Source organism: Natator depressus, chromosome 8, assembly GCF_965152275.1.
Source record: "Natator depressus isolate rNatDep1 chromosome 8, rNatDep2.hap1, whole genome shotgun sequence".
In the NCBI taxonomy this organism is placed as follows: domain Eukaryota; kingdom Metazoa; phylum Chordata; order Testudines; family Cheloniidae; genus Natator; species Natator depressus.
The window spans coordinates 102,507,609-102,529,217 of record NC_134241.1 but is presented as its reverse complement, the minus strand read 5'-3'; the positions used below and the strand labels follow the sequence as shown (position 1 = coordinate 102,529,217).

General features: G+C 40.9%; 1 protein-coding gene across 7 annotated transcripts in view; it reads left to right on the top strand.

The window, feature by feature from the left end:
* The window catches only part of MAST2 (microtubule associated serine/threonine kinase 2), a 379,580-nt gene that overhangs the window by 256,889 nt on the left and 101,082 nt on the right, over nucleotides 1-21,609 (top strand). For all 7 annotated transcript variants that reach the window (XM_074961832.1, XM_074961828.1, XM_074961827.1 and 4 more), the window contains one exon: nucleotides 6,285-6,376. In XM_074961832.1, coding sequence (XP_074817933.1) covers nucleotides 6,285-6,376 — 92 coding nt within the window. The remainder of the gene's footprint in view (nucleotides 1-6,284; nucleotides 6,377-21,609) is intronic.

The following is a 21,609-nucleotide window of genomic DNA, read 5'->3' as shown; positions in this document are numbered from 1 at the left end:
AAAGAACTTTTTGTGAAATATGTCAACAAAAGACATTTAAAGATCTTGTCTGAAAGTTGCTTTTAAATGTAACCCTTCTGCCCGTCAGAGTTGGCAGCAACAGGGGCCGGGTTCAATATCTAGGGGATTCATTCTAATAACACAATGCAAACCGGCTCGTGCCCCCACCCAGTAACCTGGGACAAATGTATACCACCCCCGCTGGGCACCTCCAAGAGGCAATACTTCCCCTCTCGCAAGCACATAGTCTGAGTGTAGCAAAAGCCTTTTAATAACAGAGAGAAACAATGTGGCATTATGTTGGGGAAACACCACCAACAGGATTCGTAACACAACCCATGAGCAAAAACCCACCCCAAGCAAATTGGGGCATGCTCTTTCCCTTTGGTTCTTGAGTCCAGCAACCCCAAATCACCCAAAGTCCCAAAAGTCCAATGAACCAAAAGTCTCTTTCCCTGGGCAGGGGAGCCCCAGAGTTCGAAAGTTTATCTGCAGAGCTTTACCTCCCAACCTGGGTGTAGATGGGGGGGGGGGGAAGAGAGGTAAGGGGCACCTTACATGATCTGAAGCTGACCACCCCACAGCTCCATAGGCCTTCGCTTCGCTCTGCCAGCTGCCCCATGAACTGCTCCGCTCGGCTCCGCTGCCCACCAGCAGCTCCCGCCGTCCCACAAACTGCTCCACCAGCCGGTCCACAAGGCACTCGAGCCATCCCGTAAACTGCTCCACAATATATCTTCAGGCTCCCCCACTACTTAACACAACAGTCAGTGATTTCAGCTCTTAGTCAGTTCAGCTCTTTGGTGAATTCAGCTTGTAGTAGGGGAGCCTCAGTGCTGGTACACCATTAGCCCAAAGTGAGCTCAGCAGCCTGTAACTAGACTCCTAATGGAATCAAAATTAGCTCTGATATTCCACAGTGGAGAGAGGAGGAAGTGCAATTAGCATGTAAGGCCCTCACTAAGGGGCCCATGCCACCAAGTATTAATACTTGTCCCCAGCCTCTCTCAATTCACGGAGTTTTGGAACCCATGACCCTTGCCTAGGGAGTGCTACTTATTTGATGGTGAATCCCTCCGTCATAACAAAAGGCCAAGTACAGTTCCCAGCACAGTTCCCATAATCAGGGTAATAACAATTTATTCTTCCTGCCCCAATAACAGAGACACTGGGGATCCCACAGCAGCCAAAGTGACCATTTGGGCAGCTATGGTCTCATTCTAGGCGGGGTGGGTGTGCCTATGCAAATGAGATCGGCCCCTGAAGTTCTTTTCCACAACTTGCCACACCTCACCACCAGATGTCAGGGTGGAGCTCATCCTGACACTGCTTACATAAAGACAGAGGAAAATCCAGTTAATAATTAACCTTGGTTTAATGCTGTTTGTTGTTCGGGTTAGGCAAGACAAGTAATCAAGGATATCTTCTGCAGCTGTATTTAATTCTAAAATATGGATTCCATTTAGTAGGCATGACTCTGCTGTACGTCAAATATTGAGCCCATTTGTTGGATTTCTGGAATGAAATCTGTTCCTAAAAGTGGTAGTACTTGAAAAGTGGCAACAGGTTTGCCAAGCTTTTTTTAAAAAACTGGGTCTATGTAAAGAAATCTCTAGTTAGAACACGGACTTTTATTATAACCCTTAATTCTTCTATAAAAGAATTAAGGGTTAAAATAGAAATCTGTATCATTTTTTTTGACAAGTGTACTGAAGTTAGAATTTTACCAAAGCCTATTCAAAGTTTCATATAGTTGGTGTAAACTTTTGTCTACTATAGATACATTTTTTCTGTTCAATCTTGCATTGGTAAGGAGATAGACTTGAATAAGCTGGCAGTTTCTCTTTCATCTCTAATATCTGTGATTCTAAGGTACTATTTAACAACAATTAATATATTTATTTATTCTCTCATTGGCTTTTCTGTGGTATTCATTCCCATAGAGTAAACTCCTCACCGACATTAATAAATTTGCCTCACGGTACCTCTGTGAGCAAGAGAAAGAGCATGAGTGAATTTTGATAAAATTATTTGATGATTGATTTTTATTGTAGATCACATTGAAATTGAAATATTCATTGTTTTCATTTCAGCCAGAAAGTAAATACAAAACAAGGGGTACTAGTCTATTTTATAGAGGCTTGGAACAAAATGACTCAAGATTTGTTAGTACTGTATGTTACTGGTTCAAAACCACTAAGATTGCATATAGCAATCAGGTACTTTAACAAACGTTCTCATAAATTACCTTGGAAGAAGAGTGTCTAACTACAGATCACATGTCAGAGTGTCCAAAACTAGTGTCCAGTTACCCAGTCCAAGTCCAGTGTCCTGCAGTGTTCAATTTCAAGAATGCGCTTAGAGTATTTTAGCACATGTAACAAATGTTATTTTTACTGCAGGGAGAGCAGTTAACTCTAGAAATAGTTTAAATGATATTTTCATGGTGTCCGTAAAGGTATTGTTACAAATCTCTCAACATAACTAACTACCAGTTTATTGTGTCTGGTGGTAAATAATTGGGATTTTTAATTTTTTTTTCTAGATCCGGAATAATTTTGGCAATACATAGTTTTTGCCAAGAATATAGTGTGTGCAGTCCAAGTAGTGTGGTGTGCAAAGAGCCAGTATAGCTGACAGCGGTGGTAGTCTGAATTTGACAGGATTCCAAATATGTTTAGCATGTTAGTTCTCTATTGCACAAATCTATGGGAAGAGAGAAATCCTGTAGTAGTAAACTATACCTTGTTTAAATTAAAGCAATGTAGGTGTAAATTTTCAGCCATAAGGGGTATCTAGGTAACATCTGTTGTTATCAAAGTCCACATCTTGGGTTGAATTGTGAAAGCGGGACAGGTTGAGGTCAAAGGTAGGGGATAGTTTGGCTAGTCTTTTCATGGGTTTAATTAAAATAATAAAGTAATTATTGGCTTATAGTCAAGTTATAAAACTCAGTGTATGTGAGCACTGGGTGAGTTTTTCTTTCTTGTTAAAATACTAAGAGGCATGTAGAACTAATCTGAGTCCTGTAACCATCTGACTTCTAATTTTGTAAACGTTGTCATTCCTTTTTCCTCCTGTTTTTGTTGCTGTATTCTGTCATGCCATATCTTATGTTGTAAGCTCTTTTGGGCAGGGAAATGTCTAGCACAGTTTGGAGATTTTATGAATAGTAAAGAGTTTAAGGCCAGAAGGGACCAATTAGATCATCTAGTCTGACCTCCTGTATATCACAGGCGCTTAAACTTCACAGTTACCTCTATACTGAACCCAATAACTTGTTTGATTAAAGCCTATTCTCTGGAAAGACATTCAGTCTTGATTTGACGGCATCAAGAGATGAAGAGTCCATGTCCCTTGGTATTTTTTTCCCCACTGATTAATCACTCTGTGTTCAAAATGTGGGACTAATTTGAATTTGTCTGGCTTCAGCTTCCAGCCACTGGTTCTTGTTATGCCTTTCCCTGCTAGATTAAAGAACCATTTTATCGCCCTGTATTTTCTCCCAGGAAGGTACATAAACACTGTAATCAAGACACCTCTCAAACTTACTTTTGATAAGATGAACAGTTACAATGAAAGGACTGACTTCAAAAGCTCTAAGGCATTTTCTCTAGCTCTCAAATAATTTGAGGCTTTTTTCTGTACCCTCTCCAATTTTTCAACATCCTTCTTAAAATGTAGACACCAGAACTGTAGGCAGTATTTTGGTACTGGTCTCATCAGTGCCATGTATAGAGGTGAATCATCTCCCTACTCCTGCTCACTGCTTCCCTGCTCATATAACCAAGAGTCGCATTAACCCATTTGTGCCTCAGCATAGCCCTGGGAGCTCTTGTTGACGTGCTTGTCTGCTGTGACCCCTAAACTCTTTTCAGAGTCCCTGCTTTCCAGGACACAGTCACCTGTTCTGTAGGTATGGCCTTCATTCCTTGTTCCTCAGTGTATAACCTTGCACTTGGGGCTGTATGAAAGCACATTTTGTTTGATGGACCCAGCTTCCTGAGTGATCCAGATCTCTCTTTGACTGCCTTTCCCTCCTCATGATTTACCACTTGCCAAACATTTGTCATCTGCAAATTTTAGTAGTTGTGATTTTATATTTAATTCCAGATCAGTGATGAAAAAGTTGAATAGTGTAGAGCCTAGTACTGACCCGGCTAGAATCTGACTAGAAATACCCCCATTTAATGTTTGCCTATTGAAAACTACTTAATATAATTTTCATATACAGTACTTCATATTAAAATACTTTGGTTGTGTTTACCGTGGCAAGGGTTTATTATATTAAGTGTATAAATGTGATGCTTCTCTGCTATTAGTCTTTGAACTCAGTATTCTATTTCGTGTTCTACAATAATGGAACAGAGTAACTCAAGATGCCCATTAAGAATCTATTTATAAACTATGAGATTTTAAGCTTCTTAGGCTCATGCTGTTATTTTGCATACTATATGCAAAAGTAGCAATCAGTTTTTGAATGGACTCTTGCTGAATAGTACTTAAATGTTAGTGAGGATTGTATTGAGTCAGCTGTATAATTTTCACAGAAATTTTAAGTACACTAAAGAGCTAGAGTGGCAGCTAATGGTGCTTCAACTTTACTGTGATTCATTGGCAGTCCAGTTGCGATTTTTTTCTGTTTTTAACATGCTCTAACTTCTGTTTTGATCAACAACCAGAAAAGCTTACCATGTTCAAATAAAAATTAATAATCAGCTACACGAACGGTCCTGCAACTGTAAAACAATTTTCCATTAAATTGTGGTAATTGGGAGTTTGATAATTGCTGTGTTCATTTTTGAGCTACTGCTGAAATGTAGTGTTAGACTAAGGGACCAGTGAACATTTCAGTATCTAATATTTTTGCAAACAGAGTTATGTCAATGAGAAGCTTTGTATCATGTCTTTTCAGTGGTATACATTAACTGCTTATCTTGTTACAAGACACTATAAAATAATATCAATTTGATTACCGTTAATTTTTTTTTCCTGCCATACCACATAATTTCCAACATCATTTTAATAAACTCTATCTTCAGAATCACCAGAGCAAAGTATAAATGCTTTATGATAACTGAAAGAAGCTTGGAATTCCAGTAGTCAAATGGCATTAATCTTGAGCAATTCATGAGGTTCCGCTGCTGAACTCATATCACAGTTGAATAGGAACAAAAACAAAGATGGTAATTAGAATATGATTTTACAAACCAGTACCTCACAGTAAAAAATATTTCACTGGTCCATTACAATTGCTTTTAGGACTAATTAAACTTTTCCAAGAACTAGACCTGGACCAGTGAGCAAAGGGAGTAAAACACTGATCTCTGGCAGTAGTCTGATTTTGAAACCCTCCAAAAGCAAGTAAATAAATAAATGTGCACGGGGTGCCAGATTCATTGGTGGAGTAACTCCACTGAAGTCAATGGAGTTGCACCTGTTCAGAGTTTGGCCATGAAACTTTGCTCAATTCATGTTATTGTGGATGGGCATTGCAGCACTTGTAATGAGGACCCTTTGATCCTCAGGGTTTGTTTGGAACTCACCTTCGGATTTCCTTGCTTTGAAGGGTGAAATGTGACTTGCATCTTCATATGCTCTTTGCAGTTTTCCTAACACTAAATTAAAAAGAAAATAAATACATTGGTCAGTATTAAAACTTTACAGATTTACCTTTTTCCTAATTAATATTACTGTGTTTTCTCATGGTATGATGAAATAGCAGTTGTAATAGATTTTAATATCTACCAATATAACATATAAAATAAATAATTTACAAATTGACATGGAAGTCCACACTAAAATGATGCAAACGTTTTACTGTTTGTGTTTTTGTGATATTAACAATTGAGAGAGCATGAGAAGGGCGTGTTTTTCAGAAAGGAGTGGGAAACTATATTCACTGATCCAAACAGCATACAACACAGAATGCATTAATAGCACTTCTACAGTGTATTATAAAATCCTGTTGTTGACCTAATAACTTTTAGCCCTGTGTACTTATTATTTATCTGGTTTCAGAGTAGCAGCCATGTAAGTCTGTATCTGCAAAAAGAAAAGGAGTACTTGTGGCACGTTAGAGACTAACACATTTATTTGAGCATAAGCTTTCTTGAGCTACAGCTCACTTCATCTGCAGACCCAACTTCAGAATTCAGTACATGAGGAAATGTGAAGCCAAATACTGATCCTTGTCAGCAATAGGAAATCTTGCTGGTTCTTCCTAAAAATACTGTGGTCCTTTGTTTAAAATGGTTCCTCATCATTATTTCATTTCATTTCAGTTGTCGGACGAGCAACAGGAAGAGCTTGATTGTAACATCCAGCACATCTCCAACACTCCCACGACCACACTCCCCGCTCCATGGGCATACAGGTAACCAGGGAACTGTGTTTTACATGGGAATTGTTAGTAAAATTAATTCATTATTCATTACCATTGACTGTGTCCATTTATATTATAAGGCAAATAAGCTATTCAGAACTCAGTTCAAAAAATTGTGTGTGATTCGTTAAATTTGTTTTCTTAGCTTCACTGACTAAGGGGGATAGCATCTTTCACTTGTAACTAGATGTTTGTGCCTCACTCATCACCATGGTATCTGTGCCCTCCTCTGACACTGTAAATGATTTGGCCATATTGAGTGGGTACTATTTTTTTAGATATAAACAAAATAACAATTAATAAAAGTTGATTTTAGTCTGTGAAATGTAAAGAAGGCCTGGGTTCCCGTTCCCTTCATCCTGCCTTCTTCGTACATGGAATGACCTCTCATTCCAAGTGCTCCAGTCCTCCATCTTATTCTCCATCAAATCCCTCTGGAGAACTTACCCCTTAAACACTAGCCCTTATCACCCTAATCCCCTGTTCTCCCCAAAAGAAATGTAAGACAAAGGGGACTGCTAGCTAACTGAATCTGCATTGTACTAGCAGCAGCTTGTGATTTTGGGCTCTGTATAGGGTTATAAACCAGTCTGGCAGAGGGCATCCAGGAGATGCCACGCAGTTAGAAATAGTGTTATCTCCCATATGACTGCATGGAGACTGTCAACAAAAGCTAACTTTTTAAAAAGTGGCCACTGTTGCTGTTTAAACATGACCAAATTAGTAAAAGTATTGCAAGTGAAATAATTTGAATAAAATGTAATGCTTGTTTGAACTTTCTTGTAATATCCCCTCATAGTAACAATAGGAGATACTAGCTAATACTGCTTGGCATGCCAGAGATCACATTCCTTGAAGTAATAATGTTTCTTTGTGGTATAGATTTTAAAGTTTGTTTCCACTTCACTATTGCCAAGCCCAAGGGAGATTTCTTGTTTGCTCTAAAACTTTTGGTACAGTGTCTTTCTTTTGCTAACAGCATCTGTTTTCCTGGCCTTAACTGTCTCATTTGTGTTTCTGGCAGCTATAGATTGCGACATGAGTATTGTTTTCGGTCTTTTTGTGGGTAGTTTTAATTACAGTTTCTGTTGTAGCAGTTGCAAGTTTTAAAATATTTCATAATGGGAAGGCAGAAGGGGAGTGTGAGGTTCTAGGTGCCCTGCTGTCTGTACTGAACATGCCTTTACTGTGCATACCAGTCTCCCTTCCCACTGAAGAGCCTTCTTGGTTGGCAGGTGAGCTCTCTCTTTGAATCATAGCAGGCCAACCTTTGCAGCTGCTACAGAGCCCAGATGCCTCCTCTCTTTGGTTCCTTTTGTGGAACTTTTCCAAGGACCTAGGAAACCCGAGAAAATAGCCCTCACCTTAGAAGGGAGGAAAATATGAAGGCACCCTCCAAGTATTAGATATTCCTGATCAGACAGGTATCCAAGATACTGCAATTCCAATCCCCGGCCACAGGCAAAAGATGAAAAAGGATGTCTCCTTTTCTGGAAAAGGTGACCGTGAGAGAGCCTTGTGAGTCTACTCTGAAGGGTTGGTTTTTGTAGTAAGAGGAGGCCCTGAAACAAACTTTTGTATCAGAGGCCCAGTCTGAGGCTTGACGCCTGAACCAAAATACTTCCAGGCAGTGTTAAGCAAAGCCTGGCTGTGAGCCAGAGGCAGGTCCCACTCACAGAAGTTGGCAAGAAAAGGTTGTTAGAAGCACGTGCGCACACATACGCATAAGTGCTAATGAGAGAAACTTGCGCCAAGATGGCATCAGAACACTCCACAGACATAACAAGGAACAGGCAGGTGCATCTTAAAGACAGGGTCAAAAGGACAACATGATGGGTAGATTCGTTTGACCTATGGTGAGTAATCTGTCCTGCAACTGTATAAAAGTAGGTCCAGGAGCGCACTTCTTTGTCCAGCCTAGGGGGCAGTGGAGTGTTCTGCCACTGACTGAGCTGCATCCATTGCCAGGGGCACATGTTTGTAGTATGCCCTGTAGAGTCTGTAGGGAACTATTACTGTGCTTCGTCTGACAATAAAACTGGCCAGGTGCCTTCGTACTTTACTAGAGTCTGTGGTTTTTGGGGGTTCTCTCGGGGTCTGCTGTGTTAACTAGCTGCGCAGAGCTGGGGCAGCACACAGAGGCAACATGCACGCAGCCGACTGTTATCATCATTGAACCAGAGCAGAGCACCCCCCGGTAGCTACCAACAACAGTTTTGACCCTGTCCTGGTGGGGAAACTCCAGAGGATAAAATAATTCTGCCAAGGAGCATGAATAGATTTCAGTAACATTCTGCAAACAACATGCTTGGTCTCTGCTTCCTTACTATAATATTATGTTCTTCAAGTGTTTGTCAACATGGATTTCGCTCTTGGTGACATGCGCCCATGTGTGTAAGGTTGAATTCTTTTGAATAGCAGTGTTGGTGGGGGCCACACCTGTGCCCTAGCCATCCTCTTGCTTCCCATAGTTGAAGGCATAAGGGGTGGGATGGCTGCAACCCACATTCTGTTCTACATAGGTTTTTATATTGCGCTCATCACTGTAGTATTGGAACACTTTCGAGTAGTGCAAAAGCACCATGGCTAACACCTTTACCAGATGTCCATGAGAATATCTTTCCTGGTAGCCGTCACATCAGCTAGAAGAATAAAGGAGATCATAGAATCATAGAATATCAGGGTTGGAAGGGACCTCAGGAGGTCATCTGGTCCAACCCCCTGCTCAACGCAGGACCAATCCCCAATCAAATCATCCCAGCCAAGGCTTTGTCAAGCCTGACCTTAAAAACTTCCAAGGAAGGAGATTCTACCACCTCCCTAGGCAACGCATTCCAGTGTTTCACCACTCTCCTAGTGAAAAAGTTTTTCCTAATATCCAACCTAAACCTCCCCCACTGCAACTTGAGACCATTACTCCTTGTCCTGTCCTCTTCTACCACTGAGAATAGTCTAGAACCATCCTCTCTGGAACCACCTCTCAGGTAGTTGAAAGCAGCTATCAAATCCCCCCTCATTCTTCTCTTCCGCAGACTAAACAATCCCAGTTCCCTCAGCCTCTCCTCATAAGTCATGTGTTCCAGACCCCTAATCATTTTTGTTGCCCTCCGCTGGACGTTTTCCAATTTTTCCACATCCTTCTTGTAGTGTGGGGCCCAAAACTGGACACAGTACTCCAGATGAGGCCTCACCAATGTCGAATAGAGATCTGGGTCTTCAGGGTGGGCCCTCCGTAAACAGTCTTTCATAAGGATAGCTCACGAAAGCTTATGCTCAGATAAATTTGTTAGTCTCTAAGGTGCCACAAGTACTCTTTTCTTTTTGCTGATACAGACTAACACGGCTGCTACTCTGAAACCTGTCATAAGGATAGAGTCACTCTTAAATTCAAAGTTTCTGCCCAAGGTAGGCTCCAGCTTATATCAGTTAGTTCACCCCCGTTTTCTTCTTTATGCTGCATTTTGCCCCAGGTGAAATAACACTCTACATGTTGGATGTCGGGAGAGCATTGTCCTTTTTATGTCTTTAGTACCAAGCCATTCAGGTAATGCCCAGACTCTGGTGTTTGAGAGGAGTACGGGACAACCTGTCTTGTCCCAGAAGCTGTCCAAAGGGGTCTCAGACTATTTTGACTTGTTAAAACTGGACTAAGAGAGATTCCCCCTAGACACATTAGGGCTCATTTCACTAGGGTTCAAGCAACCTCTCCGGTCAGTTTGGATAGCATCTCCGTATCAGAGAGTTGTAGATCAGCAACATGGAGCTCAATCCACACGTTTACCACTCTCGATTCCCCTGTTCAAGGGTACAGATCAAATGCTAGTTTTGGTAGGGCAGTCCTGCACTCTATTCAAGTAGGACTTCTCTTGCCCATCTCCAGGTGAATGGGTGACTGCTAGTCAGTCACCAAGAGTGGAATTAGTGAGGATGATTGCTCAAAGAAGAGAGAATGGTTACTTAACCTGCAGCAACTGTGATTCTTCAAGATGTATTGTTCACACCAATTCCATGACCCACCATATATCCTCTTTAGGCACAGCCCTTTCTTATGGGATTCTTATTGACAAAGGAACAGAGTGCAGCTTGTGACTGCCTCACAGCACCTTGCACTCCCAGCTGCGGGAAGCTTAGAGGGTGGCTGGGGCACAGGCCTGGCCCCAATGGATGCTGCCATTCAACAGAATCCAGTCTTATGCATATGGAATGCATGCACACCAAGAACTGAATCAGCACATCTCAAAGAACCAGAGTAACTGTAAAATAAGTAACTAACTGTTCTTTTCATTATGTTCAGAGCTCCTTACACTGGAAGACAGTGTATCCCCTAACTACACTGTGATGCACAAAATAGAGGAAATGCTCAAGAGGAACTACAAATTGGTAGCAGGTCAGCCGGAAGCAGCCATCTGCTTCTCTGTTTCCAGGCCTCTTATCTTGGATGGGTGACATCCAGCTTCAAAAAACAAAAAACCAAAAATCCCTCTCCTGCTTGTTGATTTTTGACAGAATTAGCACTATTATCTCAGGATTCCCTAAAAGCAAAGTCATTGACGGACAGACTCTGTTGTGAATTATTTTAATGAAAATCTCCTGTAAAGAATTCAGGATCTTCAGCTTGAATTTTAATAGAGCCCTAAAAATAGTCACCAAGGCATTTACTACTTGCTGCAGAATCTCAAAGAAAGCACCCTCAAATCCAACTCTTCTGGAAATGTGTCAACTCCGAAACTTGCCACAGAGCAGTTCCACTTCCATATGTACTCACTGTTCTTTGTTTTTTGGATTACTTTCCATGCCTAGAATATTTCTACAGAAATAGTGGTGGTGATAGGTATTTATACAGTGATCATTACTCTGAGTACTCATATTCCTATGCTAGGATTTAACTGATTCCATTTTAGTTATGGAAGTGTTCAACTAAGAAATGTGGCAGAGCTCCAACCTTGTCCCCGTGGGTCCCGTGCTTCCAGGTGGTTTATGCTAGCTTCAGAGGCTCACTGCAACCCTCCACATAGCCCTTCTCTCTCTCGGGCCAGGAATACAGTCTACTGAGCCCTTTTCATCATAAGCCAGCAATGGAGGTTGGTGAGAGAATTCCCACAGTCTCTGTTGCTCCTATGGCCTTATGCCAAAACAGTTTAGTCTCCTGTCCTGACAAGGGCCTGTTTTCCCCTCCCAGGAGGTGTTTCTGTAGTGGTGGGTTGGGGGGAACCCGGGCCCACCCTCTACTCCGGGTCCTGTCCCAGAGACCCTAATAGTAGCAGCTGTTGGCAGCCAACCTTTCACTGCCAGAGTTGCTACATTTTCCTGGGCTACTTCCCCACAGCTCTCCTGCTTCTCCCTTTTTCACCCTTACCTTAGGGCTCCCTTACCAACGACATGAGGGTGTCTTCATTAACCAGCCCTTCAGCTGTACTTCCCCTCCTCTGGCTCCCCTCTGTCTGACTGGAGTGAGCCCTTTTATATTATCAGAGGGGCCTTAATTAGAGTCAGGTGGTCACATTAGCTTAGGTGGCCTCATCTGATGCTTTGCAGGTTAATTGGAGTCAGGCGTTCTCATTAGCCTGGAGCAGCCCCTGCTCTGGTCAATCAGGGAAGAAAAAACTGTTAACCCAGTGACCAGTATATCTGCCTTCTGCTACTCCTGTCCCTGTTGTTCATTATTTGTCCCGCGTAATTAATTGGTTTTCCAGGTCCTGTGGAACCCCCCCCCCCTTAGGCTGGGGGGGATCCTTTAGTAGTGGGTGGGCTTTGCCCGCCCACTTCCTGGATCCCAATAAGGCTACTCTGCAGTACCCAACTTGCCTGGGTCTATCACAGAAGATACAAAAAGATGCCCCTGAAAATGTGAAATAAATATTTTTGTTTCGGTTGATTGCTATCTGACTGACAGAGGGCCCCAAACTCATAGATGTAGTTTGACGTCTATATTTTTTTGCGGGGGCAACTCCAGTCAGACCAATGGGGCCATGCGTGGGGGTGTGTGTGTGTGTGTGTGTGTGTGTGAAATTCTGTCTGCGCCTGAGGTTTGCAGTTGGGGGGGGGCAACCCTCTCTTGCCCCCTCCAAACTACACCCATGCCCAAACTATACAGTCCACATAAGTGTAGCCATATCACAGAAAACAGGCAGGAGTTTTTTTTTTTTTTGTTGGTGGGTGTATGCACAATAGAAGACACTTCAGTTCTCTCCTCCATCCCCTTTCTCCCAACCCACTCCCAAAATGAAAAGTTGGTCTTAGCTTTCTCATCATTATGTCAAATTTTCCTACACTAAGTTTTGCCAGAACCATGTGGCACACTGATGTCTAGAAACTAGAGTAATTAAACAGTGGTTTGTCACGTGTAATTACTTCAAGTAATCCTTTCCAATATGTGTTCCTATGTTGCATATTGGATTTAACCTATTAATTAAAAGGATATACTTTGTAACCTCCAAGACTGACTGTAGAGAAAAGAAGGAGAAATTACCGGATAATAGGAGTTCTCTAAAGGTAGAATACTTAAGAGAGTCACCTTTCTCCCCAAGAAAGTTGTTTATCTGTAGACAAAGTCAGATTAATACTAGAGCTCTGTGTGTGTCATAAGTATTTCTCTTAAATATTCTAGGCAACTTTTGGAACGAAGAGGTCAGGCTGTCATGTTTGTTTGATTCATATTGTAACTGAACATGACAACCATGCCTGTGCACTTACACAGTTTAAAAAGCATGTAGTGAATGTCAAAGCATTAAAACGGACCACTCTTAAATGGCCTTCACTGCACTGAAAACAAACTCTTCCCTAATATCCACTCTGTAATCTCACTTGCAAGCGTTAAACACCAACAGGAATACAAACAAGCGAGGAAGGTTCTTAGAAGGAATCATTTTACTAGGTGCCATGTACCACAAAATTAAATTCATCTCAAAACCTGAATCATAAGGTACCCCTTGCTGGGATTTGCCAGTGAGATCAGTGTGCGTGGCATAGTACAATCCATTCAGGAAGAGCTTTATTTTAACCGTCCTTGATGCTGGAAAATGCATTTCCTTACATGTGAAACAGTATAAAGGGGGACCAGCTGAACTGGTGTTCCCCTGTCATTTGAGGATGCAGCAGCAAGTTCCTGATATTCAGAGAAGGGGGTTTCTGTGATTTTTTTTTTTAAAGGGTAAGATGGGGAAATGATGGATGCTGTGACTTCCCTGTGATCAGCTTCAGGCTCTGTTTTATTTACAAAGCAAGCAACCACTGAAAACTGTTGTTCTAGGAACTTTCATTGGCTATTTCACCTGAGTGGTGTTCTGTGCAATACCGTGTTTTGTTGTAAGCCTGCTTGTCTACCCCTGTGTGAGAGAGACAATCCTATGAATATTATTGCCAGAGAACTCCATCTTCAAATACTGTTAATAGTTTGCTTTTAAAATACTATTTATTTAAAATCTTACTAATAAACTGTATTTTGAGTAATTAACATAGTGCTCCATTTAATCTTCTAGCTCTACACCTTACTTTGTTAAAGGTCAGATCTCTCTAATACAGGGAGTATTCCAATAATATAGTACTTCAGATCATTAGCAGTGGCCAATTGTGCATATTTTTGAAAATTCAGATTAGTAGAATGAGGATTCTATTTAAAATGTACTGTAAAATTTTGGCAGAGGAGTCACGACAAGAAACATAATAGTGTATTGTTAACGAACATATTGGAAAAATAAAATGCAGAAACCCTTTTGAAAATGGTGATAAGACCATATGAGTACAGATATTATAGCAGGACCTATTAGTACCATGTATAATCCTCACCTTTGTAATATTAGACTTGTGTTTAAGATTTTAAGCAGCAAAATGATAGCTACATTATAGTCATTTACTCTATTCCAGGTATTGTCACAGTCCCGTTGCACCTGACCCCTTGAACTCCCACAGAAAGCAAAATCAAACCAAACAACAAAACAGAGAACCTTGCATTAGAAACTACAACCACCTCCCTCCCCAAAAAATCAGATCAAATGCAAAACCCAGAATACATAACTTGAAGGTGGATTATGTGCTTTGAAGATGAAACCTTCATTCTGGAGAAGCCAGTCACAGCTCCGTAATTAAGACTGAATTGAATTTTGCCCTTAAGGGAGGGATTCATTCTCTTGATATCTATGAAGAATAGAGCAGAGTATTCTTCCCAAAAGTGCAGGATTTAGTGAGGTTCCTGAATGGATTTTCTGAGAACTTACAAGTAAATGTGCTTGTTAGTTATCCATTTAAAGTTAGTTAATATTTCTTTAAGAAATGTAGCACCCCGTGTCAACTTTTTTTGGGTTCCAAGTAATCTCAGCTCAAGCACTGTCTATCTATATAAAAACTGGCAGACAGGTCAATCTTGCGTAGATCATATGCAATGGGTAGTCTTTGAAAACAGTCTGTTAGGATGAGTGGTAGTTTTTTCCATTATTTTTCCACATCTGAAAGTTTCTCCTTTAGCAGAAGCTCAAACAGAATGTTCTCCTTCAGACAAATTAATGAAGAATTTCCCTTTGTGAAAATGGTTGCATTCTCATAGCCCTGCTGGGACTTAGGCCACAGGCTACACTCAGTTAGTACAGCCTTTTTCAAAATGTCCTCTGTTTCTCATTGTTCCCAAAAGGACCAAAGTCACAGGCTGCCTTTAGTAACAACTTCTGCTGCTCCTCCATTCACCTGCTCTTCTCAGTGCCCCTCTTTGCTTCCTGACAGAGGAGGGGGGAATCATTTTCCCTGAGGGCAGCTTGATTTCACTCTCATTGGGAACAATGGGAGGCAAAGGGAGGCAATGCTAAAAAATGCTTTTACCAAAAATTGCTTACTTAAATGTCTCTGGAAACAGTCATTCTACATTTTGCATTTATGAGCTGATTTTGAAATGCTTCAATAATTTCTCCTTCCCCCAGGCAGTTAGAGCTCTACTTTTTCAAGGCCTTATCCTGACATTCACTTCACTTTTTTGAATACTGCAGGCATCTATTTTCCCATCAAAGGTGGGGATATTTATTTTAGTAACTTTGATTACGCTAATATTAAGTGCGTGACTACCCTACACTTCGCTTGGGGAGAGAAAACCCATATTAGTAGTAGTCGTCTTCTTCTAATTCATTGTAGGGCTTACCAACTAAGCGAGTGTCATTTAACGAGGCATTTTAATACTAGTAGGTTGGCTTCGGCTCACATTTGTCTTTCCTCTCCTTAAATAATTTAACCACGTGCAGTCAAATTATTTTTCAAACAGGACTATATTAATGTGAACTAGAACTTTTTAGTTTGCGTCTGTAGTGCCCAGAGAGGAGAGTTTGCACTGGTATTCTTATCCCATACTGTGAACTGCAGGTCAGGGTAGCCATAGTCCCAGTTTCCTAATAATGAAACATAGCTGAATTGGAGACTTATCCCATTTATCTTTAGCTTTAGCAATCTTTAGTATAATTAAAAACTTTAAAATTATAATCAAAATAATTTTGAGTAATTGAACAAATTGGGTAATGAGACTTTTTCACATTTCAGTATTATCTATGTGGGTGTGCTAACACTTTTCAGTGTGTACAATCTGGTACAGAGATACCACTAATTCCTTTGTATCCTCTTTTTCAGATTTATATGGCATATTTCTATCCAGGCTCTGGAATTTTGATTAGGTCCCATGTGAGTTATTTCTAGTTCAAAAATGAAAAGCAATTAGTTCTTCTACTCTACTCAAGTCTGGGTGAAGCTTTTAAGAAGCTTCAGGGAGAAGGGGAATTTCTACTTTCCTTTAAAAATTTCCCAGTACTATGGCATCTTCTGTAGTTGAAGGAATTTTAATAAGAGAAGCCTAAGTGTGTTGGTCTCACCCAGCAAAGATGATATAAACCTATTTATTCTGTGAGCAAAGGTATATTCTCCTGTTGCTCAAGGGTTAGAATTGCTGCTGTTGGATCTGAGACTCCTCACTCTGTCTCAAGTGGTGCTTTTACAAAGACTACTCATTAGATAAATCAACACACTGTTACAAGAATGTTAATGATATAGTGTCATAAATATAAAGGGAAAGGTAACCACCTTTCTGCATACAGTGCTATAAAATCCCTCCTGGCCGGAGGAAGTCCTTTTACCTGTAAAGGGTTAAGAAGCTAAAATAACCTCGCTGGCACCTGACCAAAGTGACCAATGAGGAGACAAGATACTTTAAAATCTGGAGCGGGGGGAAACAAAGGGTCTGTCTGTGTGTGTGATGCCAGGACCCGAGCAGGAATGCAGGTCAGAACTCCTGTAAAGAGTTAGTAAGCAATCTAGTTAGATGTGAATTAGATTCTGTTTTGTTTAAGTGGCTGAAAAAATAAGTTGTGCTGAATGGGATGTATATTCCTGTTTTTGTGTCTTTTTCTAACTTAAGGTTTTACCTAGAGGGATTCTCTATGTTTTGAATCTGATTACCCTGTAAGGTATTTACCATCCTGATTTTATAGAGGTTTTTCTTTTACTTTTTCTTTAATTAAAATTCTCTTTTAAGAACCTGATTGCTTTTTCATTGTTCTTAAGATCCAAGGGTTTGGGTCTGTGTTCACCTATGCAAATTGGTGAGGATTTTTATCAAGCCTTCCCCAGGAAAGGGGAAAGGGGGTGTAGTGCTTGGGGGGATATTATGGGGGGGAAGACGTCTCCAAGTGGGCTCTTTCCCTGTTCTTTGTTTAACATGCTTGGTGGTGGCAGCATAAGGTCCAAGGACAAAAGGTAAAAGTTTGTACCTTGGGGAAGTTTTAACCTAAGATGGTAAGAATAAGCTTAGGGGGTCTTTCATGCAGGTCCCCACATCTGTACCCTAGAGTTCAGAATGGGGAAGGAACCTTGACATATAGGAACGAACCTTTACATTTCCTGGATATGGTCAAGGGAAAGGGAGTGTGGCTGAGTCATCCTTTCAGTTTAGCAGTCCCACAATGCTCTCATTGGCCCACAGACAGCAACTACTTCATTAAAGTTGCACCTACCCTACACAAACACGACATTCAACAAGGAGGCTGAAGGGCCTGAAAACCTCAGAGACTGCAATCATGTTGCACACCGTGCATAACTCATGTGTTTTGAGTCCTGTCTGCAAAGCTGGAAAGCAATAACTGCAATGACGAATGGCCTGCCCTGCTGAGGAGCCCTAATTCTGAGACCATTCCATGACTCCCGCTTGGTTTAATAATAAGCTACACATCAAGTTTTCAGGCCAAATCTAAAATCAATTTCATATCCTCTATGAATGTTATTAAGCAATGTGCACAGGGATTGCTGTTCATACATTTTAAATTCTTACACTTTCTAATATTTCAGTTGATTTCCTAGATTTTTTTTTTTTTCAGCTTTCCTACACTCTTGGTCCACCTGTTGATATGAATTCTCTACTAAATTAAAAGTTCTTGGCACCAAATCTTTTTCAGAGATCAAAGTCTCTTCAAAAAGTTAATTTTAATTGATGTGCATTAATTAAATCTAAAAATTAAAATAAAATTAGCACCTCTCTAATAATCCATTATAATAGAACAAATGAATTAGTGTATACAGTTTTGCATGTTACATTCTACTGCACATAGACATGTACTCAATCTAATAAGCATTTTTCATCTCAAATTTTATTTCATGGGCACACCACTTAAATATTATGCCTCTGTCAATAAACTGAAGGATAAATCACTTATAAACCTTGTTTTTGTTTTAAAAACTGGTCCCAGCATTAGAATTTTAGAGTAATTTACGTTTTAATGTTCAAAAACCTTAAGCTTTGGTTTGGTTAGGTATGTAATACCCTCAATTAATGTCAGCTCTATTTTTAAAAACATTGGCTGAAGCTCTGTTTACCAGTAGTGCGTATCAGAAAAGGTCACATTTACATGTGAATTTTGGATTAATATCTTTGATATCACTGAAGAACTTTAGCTCGTAATTAAATTTCTAAGCATTTGGAAAAAGGATTTTCCATTTTCCACTTTCTATTTATTTTTAAAAGAATAGAATGTGCAATACTTTAGATATATGGATAGTTGAGTGATTGGCACTCTACCTACTTAAAACCTCCTGCCTCCTAACTTCCCTTGCCCCCTCTTATTACCCTCTCCCTCACCTCTCTCCACAAATTCCTTTCCCTGGTACAAGCGTGATCTGGTCCCTGCCATTAAAAAAAAAACCAAACCCTTATCCCAACCTACTTCTCTGACCATTGTCCAATCTCCCTGCCCCCTGCACCTCTGTGCTTCGTGTACATGTCTAAAATTCTTCTCTTAAAAGTCCATCTTAAGAACATAAGAAAGGACATACTGGGTCAGACCAAAGGTCCATTTAGCCCAGTATCCTGTCTTCTGACAGCAGCCAATGCCAGGTACTCCAGAGGGAATGAACAGAACAGTTAATCATCCAGTGATCCATTCCCTGTCGCCCATTCCCAGCTTCTGGCAAACAGAGTCTAGGGATGCCATTCATGGACCTATCCTCCATGAATTTATCTAGTTCTTTTTAAAGTCAGTTCTACAGTTTTTGTACAGGTATTTTGGTTAGATATGATTTTTTTACTTAAGTAGTTATGCAACCCCTAGTGTAGATGCAGTTTGTTACTGTTTATTACAGTTTATTACTGGCATAAAGACACCGTATGTTGATATCACTTATTTCCCTTCTCATATAAGCACCTTTATACTAGTACAACTGTTCCACACTAGAGAGTTGTATCACTTTAACTAAACTGGTGTAGTTAAAATGGTATGACGTGTGTGTGTGTGTGTGTGTGTGTGTGTGTGTGTGTGTGTGTGTGTGTATAGAATGCCCCACCTCTCCACACCAATGATATGCTTGATGTTGTTGGCATTGTAAGTTGCATTGTTTAGGTCAGCAACAATCCTCCTTGGCATCACCCTCAACCAAGACAAAGAAGGTTCGTGTTCCTTGTTAATATAGGAGAATGGTTTGTAGAAGCACATATAAAGAGAAGAATCTTTGATATCCAGTATCCCACTGAGGATTTCCGAAAGAAACTACACCATCTGATCAAGAAACTCCCTGAAAAAGCACAAGAACAGATCTGTGCAGACCCATACCTAGAACCCCGACCAGGTGTATTCTATTTGCTACCCAAGATCCATAAACCTGGAAATCCTGGACGCCCCATCATCTCAGGCATTGGCACCTTGATAGCAGGACTGTCTGGCTATGTAGACTCCCTCCTTAGGCCCTACGCTACCAGCACTCCCAGCTATCTTCGAGACCCCACTGACTTCCTGAGGAAACTACAATCCATCAGTGATCTTCCAGAAAACACCATCCTGGCCACTATGGAAGCCCTCTACACCAACATTCCACAAAAAGATGGAGTACAAGCTATCAGGAACAGTATCCCCGATAATGTCACGGCAAACCTGGTAGCTAACCTTTGTATTTTGTCCTCACCCGCAACTATTTCACATTTGGGGACAATATATACCTTCAAGTCAGCGGCACTGCTATGGGTACCCACATGGCCCCCCAGTATGTCAACATTTTTATGGCTGACTCAGAGCAACGCTTCCTTACCTCTCGTCCCCTATCGCTCCTACTCTACTTGCGCTGCATTGATGACATCTTCATCATCTGGACCCATGGAAAAGAAGCCGTTGAGGAATTCCACCATGATTTCAACAATTTCCATCCCACCATCAACCTCAGCCTAGACTAATCCACACAAGCGGTCCATTTCCTGGACACTACTGTGCTAATAAGCGATGGTCACACAAACGCCACCCTATACTGGAAATCTGACTGCTATACTTACCTACATGCCTCCAGCTTCCATCCAGGACACACCACACAATCCATTGTCTACAGTCAAGCTCTAAGATACAACTGCATTTTCTCCAATCCCTCAGACAGAGACAAACACCTACAAGATCTCTATCAAGCATTCTTAAAACTACAATACCCACCTGCTGAAGTGAAAAAACAGATTGACAGAGCCAGAAGAGTTCCCAGAAGTCACCTACTACAGGACAGGTCCAACAAAGAAAATAATAGAACACCACTAGCTGTCACCTTCAACCCCCAACTAAAACCTCCCCAACGCATCATCAAGGATCTACAACCTATTCTGAAAAATTACCCCTCACTCTCACAGATCTTGGGAGACAGACCAGTCCTCGCTTACAGACAGCCACCCAACCTGAAGCAAATAGTCTCCAGCAGCCACACAACCAAAACACTAACCCAGGAACCTATACTTGCAACAAAGCCCAATGCCAACTCTGTCCACTTATTTATTCAAGTGACACCATCATATGACCTAATCACATTAGCCACGCCATCAGGGGCTCATTCACCTGCACATCTACCAATGTGATATATGCCATCATGTGCCAGCAATGCCCCTCTGCCGTGTACATTGGCCAATCCAGACAGTCTCTACGTAAAAGAATAAATGGACACAAATCTGACATCAGGAATCCTAACATTCAAAAACCGGTAGGAGAACACTTCAATCTCTCTGGGCACTCAGTAAAAGACTTAAGGGTGGCAATTTTGCAACAGAAAAGCTTCAAAAACAGACTCCAATGAGAAACTGCTGAGCTTGAATTAATATGCAAACTAGATACCATTAACTTGGGTTTGAATAGAGACAGGGAGTGGCTGGGTCATTACACATATTAAATCTATTTCCCCATGTTAAGTATCCTCACACCTTCTTTTCAACTGTCTAAATGGGCCATCTTGATTATCACTACAAAAGTTTTTTTTTCTCCTGCTGATAATAGCTCATCTTAATTAATTAGCCTCTTACAGTTTGTATGGCAAATTCCACCTTATCTGTGTGTGTGTGTATTTATATTTATCTTCTTACTATATGTTCCATTCTGTGCTTCCGATGAAGTGATCTGAAGCTCACGAAAGCTTATGCTCTAATAAATTTGTTAGTCTCTAAGGTGCCACAAGAACTCCTGTTCTTTTTGCGGATACAGACTAACACGGCTGCTACTCTGAAACCTAATATTATCTCATCATGCCCATCAAAGCAGCACTCTCATTCCTTGGCTACTGTCGAAAATCAGCCATCACAGGAGCACCTAGCAAATTCAGAAGTGGATGCAGCTACATATGCCTGAGTTCACAAATGCACCACAAAACTAATTATATACCTTACATACAGATGCTATTTGCATCCTCTGGACAGATGACTTAAGTCCCTCGTAGACTTCCATCACAACTTCAACAACCATCACCTGTCCATTAAACTT